The following is a 14,079-nucleotide window of genomic DNA, read 5'->3' on the forward strand; positions in this document are numbered from 1 at the left end:
GCTCATATGCTTGATTTGACAGAGCTTAAGGTCTCTAAAATTTGTGAAAATGTTGAACATTTGAAAATTGAAATCATTAGTCACTTTTGACAGGATCTGACCTTTCACTCCCTTGTTTATCACTTGCAATGGAAGAACACTACTAACTGAGCAACACTAACTAGAGCGGAAGGTATAAGGCAGAGTACCACAGATTTTATTCTATTTATCTGAAAATTATCTTTATTTTGAAAGAGAGATGGATGGAAATAGAAAGAAAAGGAAATCAAAGGCTCTTCATAATATCTACACATTTTTCTTCAGGTGAACTGTAAGACCTCCTGTGAACATCAACCTTCCTCACAACCACAGATTAATTTTCCTCTCTTGTTTCCCTTCAGGGGCTTGCACAGTTGATGAGCATCAGTGTGGTAGTGGGAAATGCATCCCATTGCACAACCTGTGTGACAACATCCCTCAGTGTGAAGATGGCTCTGACGAAGCAAAATGCAGTAAGGTTTCCTTCATACAAAGAAATCATAGAATAATTTATGTTGGGAAAGATGATTAAAATCATCAATTTGAACCATTAATACAGCACTGTTAAATTCACTGATAAACCATGTCCCTCAGTGTTATATCTCCACATCTTTTAAATCCTTCCAAGGATGGTGACTCCACCACTTCAAAGTGGTTGACATGCTCAGCAGCCCTTTTGGTGAAGACATTTTTCCTAGTATCGAACCCAAGCCATGCATATTTGGCAGGAATTGCCTAGGAAAACCACCACAGAAGCTCAGTTAATGTAGACCACTGCAGGCCATGCCAATTTGCACAGCAGTACCTCACTGACTTTGTCAGGGCCAGGAAAACAGTCACTTTTCTGAGATACTGTATGGAATCTGGTGAAGAACTCTGGAAAAGGTAGGAAGCTTCTCTGTGCCAAAAACTGTAGTTGTTTATAATTGCCTCAAAAGTAAATGAAAACTCAACATATGCTTTTCTTCTGTATTCATTTTATATTTCCCAATTATACTGGCTTTTGTTGTAATTAATTAGAATTTCACAGCAGTAAAAATTCTGCAGTGCAGGGTAGAGAATAAACATGCTCTTGGTGGAAATTCCCAAATAGTTTTGTGAGTGTGAAGCCAAACTATAACACACAGCACCCTCCAGCCCACCTGGACTCCATGGGATGAATGGATGGAACAGCTTCAAAAGCAGCATCCATTCTTTGTTCACTGCTATAGCTTATTTCTCTGGGAAAGTGGTCCTTTCCAAAGAAATTCCAAGATGCAAATTGCCAAATTCATTCCAAAATGCATGTGTACAGTATCTGAATTCATTTTACACAACAGGGAAATAAGATTCTCTAAAACAATAATTTAAATGTAAGACTATTGCTAAAATCATGTTTGACCTAGCACAGCTGTTAAACTGCTCTTTCTGACAATCTGCTTTGGAGAATTAAAGATTTAAAAGTGGTCTTTCAGCTTAGCACCATTCCTTTGTTTTAAAGAGCTCTACTAGAGATCAGATATGTTTTAGATGTGTGCTGACAGTCAGTTGCTGATTTCAATATTTTTTACATGCATATATATAAAAATATACATGACATATGTAAATACATCTAGATAGATAGATTATAGATAGATGGTAGATGATAGATGGATAGATAGATAGATGTCTGAAGACACAGATTCACTCCTCAAATTAGTGCCATTGACTATTTTGTGGCAAACACATTCTTCCTTCAAAATGCATAGAATAAAATTCACTTCAGTTCGTTCTTAAGGAAAAAAACCTTGAATTTATTTTTCCAGTCATTGTTGAAGAAGATCTGAACAAGAAAACCATCACCTACATTAACATGACGTACATTTTCCCAAAGATTTATTTTGCCACTGATTGTCTATTACTTCATAACAAATTACCTCACATGAAAAGCCTGGGAGATTTGTTTCCAAAAACCCATTTAATCCAAACTTTAGATAAATCAATCTATGCCTTAAAAGAAAATGAAAATTCAATTAGAAACTCTCACATTGAGTCTTTCCAGTGTCCAAAAGCCTTGCTCATTTTCCTGACACCAATTTCAATGACTTATCAGAAGTGGCAACTTGAACTAGACAAACTGTCTTTTCAAATCTTCCAACTTCTGAAACTTCCAGGGACTGCAAAGAAATGCCAAAATTCTAAAACATATGATATCTGAATTAAGCAGTTGTCGGATCCTCAATGACTTTATTATTTCTTACTAATAATGTATTTGGAGAAGAACATGGATCTGATGAGGAGAAAGGAAAAGGACTTATAGTTCAAGTTCTCTCAAGAAGAGAGGTGTCAAAAGTAATTTGGAGAAATCTTGCCATGCATACAATTCCAAGATGTTTAAGAAGCTCAGCAATTTAATTTAATCTAATCTAAAATTTACCATTAATTAATTAATCAGTGTAAATCACCTCTTTCATTCATGCACTCCAGGCGTCACAGTGGCATTTCTAAAAATCTGTGTTATTTACTATGGTGGGTACTCTATGTGGAAGCATTTTGGAGGAAAAAGATTTTTTGCACAAGTAAGATTTTTAAAAAATATATTTTGAAAAACAATAAATGTCAATGCATTGCATGCTTTTCTCTACTTCACAACAGCAATACATGTAATCTGCCTAAAATGCAGCTGTAGCTGCCAAGTCACATATGAGATTCTTCTGACATTATTATATATAAATTTAAGATTATATAATAAAATTCTTATTTTATATACCTGTGTATACATGAGATTCTGTTGGCCATACAGTCCAAATCATTAGTCACTATGCCAATAGCATAAGACTTTTTACCAATAAGTTAATGAGTTTCTGAATTCTTGTTCTGAATATTTTCTTTTGGGAAAAGTTTTTATAGAAGGACTTATAGAAGCGTTTTGAGTCAGCTTTAATTATTAATATGAATGTTTTAACTAAAACTGCAATGAAAACAGTAGCAATTGGAACTGGAAATCTATTATTTTTTTGATCAACAAGCATTTCAACCTTATTTCCAGTCAGTATTACTGAGCATCGTGGTACTAAGGCTTCACTCATTATTTGGAAATTATATAATGCTGACTAAGAAAAAAATGCATTGATTAGCGTTGATGGAAAATGGACTGTTTATTGTCTATTTCTGAGACATTTGCAAAATACAAGGTATGAAACTCTCCTGTGGCAGAAATATAGGAAATAACAATAGCATTTCCTTCCTGTGGGAACACAACATCCTGGACATGCCGGGTTTATTACCTCCATAATGCATTTTACCTTTTTTTGTGTTCTTCATTGGCAATAATAAATCCCTTTCTATTACATTTCTGTTTGCTTGGGGTGGGGGAGGAAAGTGGTTTGCAACCTATCTAAAATGTTTCTGCCCATTTTGTTCTCCAGTGAGATTACTCAATGGCTCTCTGAGCACTGAAGGGCTGGTGCAGGCCAGAGTTGGGAAGTCATGGCACCTGGCATGTGCAGATGGTTGGAGTGAAGAGATTTCAGACAGTGTTTGCCAGCTGCTGGGGTTGGGGTGAGTGATAAATATTCATTGCCCTCTGTGACTTGTTTGCAGATTTACTGAGTGTATATTGGCATTTTCCTCCTCATTTCACTGGTGTACTCTCCAAAAAAATGGCAAATGTATCTGTCAAGTGGAGTGCTTGGTGTGCCAACAAATTTGAGAATGTGGCAAACCCTGTCTTGGTGATATTCAGCACAGGATTGATGACTCTGAACATGGCATGTTGGGCATGAGGATGCATACTGGCGAACACTGGGAAAATGTTGTGGATGCATCACCCTTTCATCACTTTATGTCATCATTTACATCTTCACTTTCATAAGGATGGCTCAAGAGTAAAGCTGGAGCCAACAGCAGCCTTGGCTGCTCTGCTTTTGTAGTGCTGCTGATCATTCCAAGCAGAGATCATCACTTGGATATTCTGCTAGAGTAGAATGGAATTCTGGAATTCTGCCAGGTAGAATGGAATGTTGAGTTAGACTTAGAGCAGGGATGGAGTAGGGAAGTATATGGTAGAAAAATAGATTTGGCTTTAGTCCCTGTTCAGAAGAATTTTCAGGGGAAACATGGGAATTGTAGAGTGTAGGGTGTGGCATTTTTCAATCTGTGGTAAAATTTATGGCCTAAATTTTGGCCTTACATCATGTGCTACTCCACTTCCATCCACTAAATAATTAGCTTTCCTGTAGTGCTGAGGTTTTTAGGGAATGTCACTCACCCAACTAATAATCAGACTAAATTCTGAGCTTGCAATTCATTATTTTGGTCTGTGACCAAAGAAAGATCCTTACAAATCCCCTTCTGATAAATTAATTTCAGCAATCACAGAGTTAGAATGACTTAGAAAAATATCCAAGTGTTATTTCAGGAAGGCTTCTAATTGGATGAATGTCTGCTGGTTTATTGGTTTTTTTACTTTTTTCCTTTGGGTGAGTACTGAGTTTACATAAAAATCAGGTAGCTACATGCAGAAATCCTGACTGTAATTTCTGTATGCATGCATATAAGAACATACAAACTGTGTTTAAATGTGCTTCTGGTCAAATACCTTGTTCCTTAGAGTGACCAGTGGCCTTCTCTTTCTGATTCTTTCTGCCCCTGCCCTGCCTCCTTTCCCTTCTGGACAGAAGTAATTTGGTGGTCTACTGATTTCATTGACATATTTGATAAGCTTCAACAAGCTTTGCCTTCCATGGTATTCTAGCTTTTAAATATTAGTTAATGCTTTTTTTTCCCCCATAACCTTCTGCAGCAGTATCTTTCAGGTTGTCTCTATAAACAACTCAGGTGCACTTACTAAAAGAGTTCCTATCAAGCTTCCTAGTTATTTGTTATAATTCAATTTCTCAGTTTATAACATACTCCCGTTGTCTAGAAAAAATATTTTTAAGCCTAACTTGTATCACTTTTTGTAACCTGGGTACTACTGCAGTCACAGGATAGGACAAAATTCTCATATGGGTGTGTCTATATTTATGTATGTATTAATATATTAATAGGTATAGATATATAGAGATGTGTGTGTGTAACTTCTGTGAGCACCACACTATTCTGCTTTCCTTGAATCCCCCTGTAGCAGCATATTTCTTAATAAGTATCACCATATTTGTTACTAAATGGATGTTTGCAATAGCAGGTCCTGACTAGGCTGTAGCTTATGCTCCTACACTGAATTACTATCTAGAATCATGTTTTATTAGAAAGGCTAAACTTCACCTGGGAGAATTTAGTTTTACTATTAATTGCCTATACATTTGCTAGTCTCACTTTCTGTTTAATTTATGAAAAGGACTGAGCTGATAGGAATCCTGCATCATATCCTGATTATTTATGTACCTGGGCTACAAAGTGCAATGCTCCTCACAGGTTCCAGTAAATCTAAGTGTGAATCCTTCTGCCTCCATTTTTCAAATATGTGGCTGTTGCATTTGTGATTTGTACCAAACAAGAAGCCAGTCTGGGGACATGCTTATTGTGCATCTACAAAATACACCTTAGGCAAATAATTTACAAATCTTCTTAATGAGTCTGGGCTGCAAGATGAACAAATTGATGCTCTGGAGAAACCTGAAAATAATCCTTTGCTCAGCTTCCACTTGTAGCTGAGCAAGCGCTGCTAAAATCTTTTGTCAGCATCTTATTTCCTGGAACCAAGAAAATCACACACTGAGCTTTTCACCATTGCATTGGGCAGATGCAAAACAATCCTGTTTCCCTGGGACCAGAGCCAGCTGGGTCTTTGCTAAATTGTACCCAGGAATGAGGGTAGACCTGGCAATTTTATCACACCTAAAAATCCAACAAGTGTGAGAGTTTTTAGTCTTTACTCTGCAAACCTTCATTCTATTTTCTTCATGAACTTGCAACATTCTTCAGAAGGAAATTAGGACCTGGGAATACTTTGCTGGTCTCAGCAAAGTTCTTCATCATAGAATTTGACTCTGCCTACCTGGCTTGGCACTTTACTGCCCTCTCAGACTGTCTAAAAGCACTTCCAGGCTGAGCAATGCAGCAGTAGTGACTTTTCCAGCAGGTGGATCATACAGCTCTCCTGGTGGCAAAGCAGGGTTGTTGAACACCTCTTTACTTCATACACAGCAGATTTGCAGGCAGATTCCAGACTTCATCCTTCCCAAGAGAGTGAGATTTACTGCATTTGAAGAGAAGACACTGTGCAGGTGCTCCCTGTGCATTAAACCTGCAGGTGCTCCTTGTGTATTAAACAAATGGTTCCCTTTTTGCTCCTGAGATTTGTAAGGTTAAAGGGCCAAATGGGAGGTTGTCATCCCCCCAAAAATTATTCAGTCTAACCACAGCTATCTTTTTTCCCCATGCTTCCTCACGGGAAAGCAAATATGTTTCATAGATATGTGTTCCAAACTGGTCATTAGAAGTATCACGAAGTACATGATGCAGAATGGACTAGAAAGTAAATCTGGATATGGGTTCTAAATGTCAAAAAAAAATTGTCTCACCAATAGCACAGAGAATTCTTAGTTCAAAAAGCCATTGCTACCAAAAAAAAAAAAAAGTTGAAGAATAGACTAATTAATTCCTTTAAATTGACTACATGACCTTTAAAGGTGCCATCCAACCCAAACTGTTCTGTGATTCTAATGAATACACCCCACTCTTGATCAATAGCAAACATGACACTATTGACTTATTCCACAGCCATTCTGATTTCAACAGATCTATGATGTGAAAATTAACTTTTTTTTACTCCATTAGATTCTTCATTATAAAAAATATAATTCAATTTCTTTCCTAGACAATATAGTATAACTGCACCCCTCAAAAAAGCGAGACTGTGATACCCCAAGGTTCAGATATTACTGCCCTGTTGGCATACCAAGTTCTAGCTCCATACATTTAAGAACTGGTATTTCAAACCCTTCATTGTGGCACAGAAAAAACAAACTTTTTTATTTATTTATATTTAGTGCTATCAAAAGAATTAACTAATATCCCTTTCAATATGAATGTAGCATTATAAATCTTAGAATAAGATGTAAGACTGGAAGCAAGAGACTCACATTTTAATCCAAACGAGTTTCAAGCCTCAAAAATCCCCTGCTAAAGGATCATTATTTGAGGAGAATAAAAAAAAAATTAAAAAGCTGGTGTTTATTCTATCAGCATAATCATTTCCCAAATATTGCTCCACTGGTGGAATAAGGTATATATCTAAATATATGCATGTGTCTTTTTGTCCCAGGGATGCAAATATGTCCTCAGCTGTATTATTCACTGGAGATGGCCCATTTGTCACCATCACCAAAAGAGGTAGCCAGAGCCTAATTTTTACAAAAAGGTGGGTACAGCGAGATTTCTTCCTCATACTAACAATGTCTTTAAGTGTTGTGGTGATTATTTATGCACTAATATATAGCTCAAATCCTAACTGACATCTCTATCCATTTACTGTGGAAATTATATGCTCTTTTATGAAAATATTTCTTATCTAGAAATCTCTAAATTATGAGTATACAATATAGTAGAATTAAGACTACCTATATATATAATATAGAAGAATTAGGATGGAGTGACAATCACTCATAGTTATAGAGTAGTTGTCAAAGTAGATTCTCTCTGTAATCAGCACAGAAAAATAAGCACTGCAAAATGTGATCCATCAAGGCATCTCTTGAAATATGATGAGTCACACTCTATAGCTCTTTAACTTTATTGATATAGACTTTGGACACACTGAGGATTCCTAATTTAAGCCATCCACAGACAGGAATCTATATTTAAACAAACTATCCCCACTCAAAAGATGACTTCTGGATTTGTCTCCACTTTTACAAGTGAATCATTAGACGACATGATCCTCAGAATACATTTGATTCTATTCTAACCTTTCTCAGTCCAAATAACTGCTGAAGGGATTCTGAAGGGTACTAGAAACTGGTAATTTCTTGTTTCAGATTTAATGAAAATGTGATATTAGCACAGGATTACATCCTCAGGATATGGTGGGATTTACAACACAACTCCCAAACAGAAAGGCTTGCCATCATCAGTTTAAAGAATTGTAATGACTTCAATTACTGTTTTCTGTTTATAAGAGGCTTTACTGTATATTTTTTTCTGGATTTCTACCAGAACACTGAGCCAGAAAATTACTGTCTAATTGCTAAAATGCTGAAACCATGTTGAGGACAGCAAGAGTCCATGTTCTTTCAGCTTCTCTTAATAAACACAACACAGTGACAAAGCAAGAGACATATCTTAATTTTCTATGGTCTATTATTTTGCCTACACACACACAAAAAAAAGTTACATTTTATGTTCTAATTATACTCTGTTAACCTCATGAGTGGTGAAAGTACCTTAAACTAATGGAATATCAATAGAGGCTATTTTTCTTTTTTTCTTGAGTGAATGTCTAAACCAGCATTGCCACAAGACATCTTGAAGAGCAGTAATGATTTAAAGATGTCTTCTGTTAATACCTGTTAAACACTAAAAGTGATTAAACCAGGAGGAGGAAATGGAATAAGTTAATTTATCTTAGTTGTATTTCTGTGGCAGAAATAGGTGTCTTCTCCCAGGTTTCATCTGGACAGCTGATAGGAATCATTTTGCAGGGTGACACTATTGCAGATTCACACATGGTTTTTCTACATATAATGAATGCTAGAAAGATCACACAGATGTGATAATTTAAGCAACTGAATTCATTAACTGGTAATCCAATTATAAAATGTATTTCTTACATTGTCTTTGTTTTTTTATTCAAGTGCATCCACCATTGAAACAAAGGAGGGCACATATAACATAGGGCTTGAAATCTGCAATGACAGTCAGCAAAGGAATTCTCTGGTGCCCTTAGGTAATGTGATTTTTGGCAGGATTTTTTTGTAAGAGCCCCAGATCCTGCCTTTTAGATACATGTGAGCAGATTCCACAGGAACTAATTGTTTTTGCCAGTTCTAAGTGAAGATCATGCTCACAGATACCCTAACTGCTCCAGATTTCTGCCTGGCATGCTGCTTGACAGCTGACACTCAGAGAGGCACAGAGGAGGGTGTTCAGCACATGCCTCTGGTGCCTTTTGGCCACTCCTCTGCAGACCAAGGGGCAGCTCAGAACTGTTGGGCTGAAGTGCAGGCAAGGAAGTGCTTCTCCTGCTGGGAGCTAGCTCCACAAAGAGAGAGAAAAAAGCAGAGGCAAATGAAGCAATTTCTGCTGAAGCAACCAACCAGTAGGTACTTGTGGTGGGACAGGCAACTCCCTTTACACTGAAAATGTAAAATTATAGGGACAAATCTGACACTTTGGTTGTTAGTTCAGGTAGTTTATGCATCTACCTATGAGAAAGCATAGGATTAGGTAAAAGACCTAATATACAGCACCACTGAACCCCCCCTTTGTAGGCCTATGAAGGCACCATGGAAGAGGGTATTTAGTTGAAGTTTATGCAAAGGTGATTTTGGTTTCTTGCATTTTTGTTTTTTTAATATTTGTCTGGTTACGGATTTGGATACATGTCACAGAAAACGGTTTCCACTTTTTAAATTACAGCTTTAAGATTAGATACCTACTTTGAAGTGGAAAATGGCAATGTGGGACTATTCAGGGCCAGAGGAATATCTCATTTGCACCCCACTATAGTGAAGGTTTAACTGGGGAGGTGGTGGGTGGTTGCAGTTCCCACTTTATTTTATGTCCCTCTGTGCCATTGGGAAATTACTGGGTCACATCTCACTCACAGCAGATGAAAAATTTTAGAGCAAACACAGTTGAGGGATACATCATTCCCTATCATGTTTAAAGTATCCTTCACCTACTCAATTTAAAAATGAAATGTGGAGATGCTCACTAGAAACAAACTGTTGGCAGAGCTTGGTTTTCTATCTTCCCCTCATTCTCATTTCTGTGTGTATCAGATTTGAATTGCTAGCACGCACACTGTCCCAAGTGTTTCAGATTCATTACAGACTATGAACATAATATTAAAACCTCTGGGTATCAGAAATGCTTGAGCAGTTTTGATCTATGGTCTTGTGGTCTTCAGACTCTGGCTTTATACATTTGCTAAATAATTTCTAACCTAACATATGCAACTGCGTATTTTACAGTAGCATTATTTTCTTAGCAAAATGATACAGGGATATAAAACTAACCCCTTAAATCCTTTGGCCACACTGATCTCTAGTGGTAAGGTATTGAAAACATCTCAAAGGTAGGAAAAAATGCCATAGGCAGCTATAATTTATTGCAAATCTCTCTCAGGCAGATGACCCATCACCCTAAAACACAAGAAGAGTCTATTTTTATTTCCATAATATAAATCAATTAAGTGTCCACTGAAGAGGAATATGTACATTTAAAGCTGTGTAACATATAATATTGCATACTTATAATTAAAACATAATTTAAACATGTAGCATTAGTTACTATACTTAACAAGCTGATACTGCTAAATGAATGTACTTTCATATATATGATTGTACAAATTTCTGTGTGGGTATATGTATATATATTTGACAGTCAGAGTTATCTGGTGTGCAGATATTTGGGATTTAATTGCACTTTCATTCTAGAGAACACTGTTGGGACGACCTGGTGGTTCATCTGCAATGTAACATTCAATGTAAGTACAATGATGTTCAATGTAAGTACACAGAATCCAGGAATATTTCACAGACAGATCAAATTGTTCAGACCATAAAGCCAAATGTTTATGGCTTGAATGGAAAGGTTAGGGAATGGACTATAAAAGCTATACTCATAAATGATATAAACAAAGGAAAATTTAGTCTTCACTCGATTTCAGTGTTAAGTGTACACTAGAGAGGGATCTGTAGTGAAAATATTTCTAAAATAAATGTATAAAAATTCCAGAAGATTTGAGGAAAGAAAACATCTCAATCCAACTTAGACAGCTGCATCCTGATTTCAGCTATAAAAACCCAAACTTTTTTCCACAGTATTTTTGAAGAGCAGTTCAGATTCTACAAAGTTTTTGCCAAGAAAATTGTTTTTGCCAAGAAAATTGACTAGTCTAATAAAATATGCTACATTCCTTTAATTTTTTAAAATTTGATTTTATTTTATCTTAGCTTGTGGAAAACACCTGGTAATTCAGAATAATGGAACAAGAATTGTAGGTGGAAATGATGCCAGAAGAGAGGCTTGGCCTTGGATAGTTTCACTCCATTTTAATTTCCAACCCGTTTGTGGAGCTTCCCTTGTCAGTGACGAGTGGCTGGTGACAGCAGCACACTGTGTCTATGGGTAAAGTTCTTTTATGTGCAAGTTCACTAAGGAGGCATCAGATTATGAACAAATTGTGACACTGATATGAAAAATTAACAACAAACTTCTCATTTAATGACACGCTTTGAATCACTTGTGGGCTCAGCTGAAAGGTCCTTTACCTCCTGGTAAATCCTCAGTCCTTACTTTAATGCAGACAATTGTGGAAACCAAGCAGCATTTCCTGAATAATAAGGAATTGCACTTTAAATGCATGGTATTAATACAGAGCATTGGTACTTAATACATAATTATTGTGGGCCTCCATAAATTGGGTGAATCCCTCAACCAGTGGAATAAAAGGTGACATCATATCCCATAAATTAAACTCAGCATCCCTCCTACATATTATCCTGGATTGATTAAGATTTACTGTGCATCACTGGAATGAATCTTGATTTATGTGCATTGATTAGGCAATATTGGATATCCTCTCCATGGTGTTATTTGTACCATTCAAAGAAGTGGTGCATATTTAAATATTTCCTAAGATTTGCTTTCATAATATCTACAATAAATACAGATGTTGTAAAAGACATACAGAAACTGGAATGGCAAAAAAAAAGTCAACAAAAAAATCCAAAACCAAAATTAGAGTAGAGCTTTCACTACAAATAGCTAAATGGTAAGGCAGCGGAGACTATGCCAAAATCCTAACACTGCCTCGTGGCATGACAAGCACTACATTCCACACAAAGACACTAAAATGAAAAGGATTAATCCCCTTAGTTTCCACACAATAAATCCACAATTGTCTTGATACTTCCTTTTCATGTGAATCACCTTTCTATTTTCAACTAAATCTAATTTTGCCTTTGCTAGAATTTTCCTAAATTGAAGCCTGCGGTTTCACACCTTCTGAACATTTAATATTAGAACAAAAGAACATCTTGATGTCAAACCAAAAGATAAGCAGAAACCAATTCAGTCTAACAATCAGGATCAAAATGTAATTTTTAAACCATAAAGTGATTGATTAAAAAACAGAAAATATTTAGGTTCTCTGATGAACACAGCCTTAAACCAGCATGTGTAGATTAGGAAAAAAAATGCAAATTATGTCATATTTTGTTTTAGCATATCTTGTTTGACTGAGATTAAAAACTAAGGGACTAGTTTTCTGAGTCTGTGAGCTGCAGCATTTCCAACATCTCAGACCTCTTAGACATTCCATTACACTTTTCTAACTAGGACCGATATTAATTGCCAGCAGTCAGCAGTATTCTTCATAGTGTTTAAAAAGCCATGGTAATTTAGTTAATGTATTTCCCTCCTCTGCACCAGCACCTGATTAATTCATTATAAATAATGCATTATAAGCTCACCATAAAAAAATCAGCAATGCATATGTGCAGTGTGGATGTTTAAGACAGTGATACTCACAGAATTCTAAGCACATCTGCCCCGTTCTATTTATTTGACAAAACATGCAAATGCTACGGATTGCCACGAGGCTAAATATCAGCATTTTATCTGATACACAATTTTCAAGACTTCCATTAATCATTCCTAATTGTGAATACTCTCTCTGCAATTTCTAGGAGACAACTGAAGCCGTCCCGCTGGCAGGCGGCTCTTGGCTTGTACAGCCAGTCAGACCTGGCACAGCCTCCAACAGTGGTTCAGAACATTGACAGAATAATTATAAACCCTCATTACATGAAGCAAACAAAAGACAGTGATATTGCTCTGATGCACCTTCAATACAAAGTGCAGTATACAGGTGAGTTTTTGTTTTCCCAAAAGACCCGTTTATTCTATTATGCTAAGTATATGAGGGTGGTGTGGAGTCTGCTCAGTGATTCCTGGATATCTTGGCAAAAAGTGGGTTTGAATTAATGAACATTTTCTGGTATGACTTCATAAAAACCTGAACACAGGGAAGAGGTTGAAATTGATTACTTGTTTCTCATTCACAGATTACATACAACCTATCTGCCTACCAGAAAAAAATCAACAGTTTTCACCAGGAATTAACTGCTCCATTGCTGGCTGGGGGGATATTAGCAATGAAGGTGGGTCATCTGCTTGGAAAATTCTGACAGGCATGTAGCTGTGAGGGCAGGCTTGTTCCTATTCCACAGGAGTTGATAAGGTCAAATAGTTTAGAGAGCTACTCTTCCATATGAAATTTAGGAACTATGCCATTCCACTATTCCTTGTCTGAAGCAAAATGATACTTATAACATCTCTTAGAAAAAAAACATGCATATCTAAGTTCATTAGGCTATGAAGAAAGCTTCTTACATCCACTTAGAAGTTATGATGACTACTTTTCTCAGCATGAAATATGTGCATCTCAGTTCCAGATATTGGGTGGGGGAAGAGGAAGATTAGTCTTTCTGACAATGTGCAAATGATTTTCCCCAGAAGTCAAGAAAGCTGACTGCAGTGTGAAGTGTATGTTCTGTTTGTATGTCATCTGCTACAGATTTGGAGTCTCTCTGAAATAATAAACATGCCATTTCACTTCCACAGTTAAATACATTGACTTCTACATTAAATTACATTTAAAATTTTGGGTAGTAATTAATAAAATAATTTTTTAAAAAAACTTTAAATAACCAAAGTTACACAATGAATAGCGAGGAAGCACTAGACAACCCATATTCCTAAGTCTTTAATCATCCCTTAGATCTCCCCACAGTGAATTCATAGTCATTGATTTTAGTAATCTTGATTCAATTATAACCAAATTCAGTCCCATTACAAAAATGAAAGACAGAATTCAGTTAATGAGCCCTGTTTAATCAGAGACTGTGTTACAGGAGCATAAGCCTGAGT

At 36.4% G+C, this 14,079-nt stretch overlaps 1 protein-coding gene across 1 annotated transcript in view; it reads left to right on the top strand.

Annotated features, from left to right (window-relative positions):
- TMPRSS15 (transmembrane serine protease 15) overlaps nt 1-14,079 on the top strand; it is a 52,571-nt gene that overhangs the window by 36,163 nt on the left and 2,329 nt on the right. The window contains exons 19-25 of the mRNA XM_031063562.1: nt 381-491; nt 3,405-3,537; nt 7,247-7,342; nt 10,581-10,630; nt 11,100-11,274; nt 12,837-13,018; nt 13,215-13,310. Coding sequence (XP_030919422.1) covers nt 381-491; nt 3,405-3,537; nt 7,247-7,342; nt 10,581-10,630; nt 11,100-11,274; nt 12,837-13,018; nt 13,215-13,310 — 843 coding nt within the window. The remainder of the gene's footprint in view (nt 1-380; nt 492-3,404; nt 3,538-7,246; nt 7,343-10,580; nt 10,631-11,099; nt 11,275-12,836; nt 13,019-13,214; nt 13,311-14,079) is intronic.

Source organism: Geospiza fortis, unplaced genomic scaffold (genome assembly GCF_000277835.1).
Source record: "Geospiza fortis unplaced genomic scaffold, GeoFor_1.0 scaffold83, whole genome shotgun sequence".
Taxonomy (NCBI): domain Eukaryota; kingdom Metazoa; phylum Chordata; class Aves; order Passeriformes; family Thraupidae; genus Geospiza; species Geospiza fortis.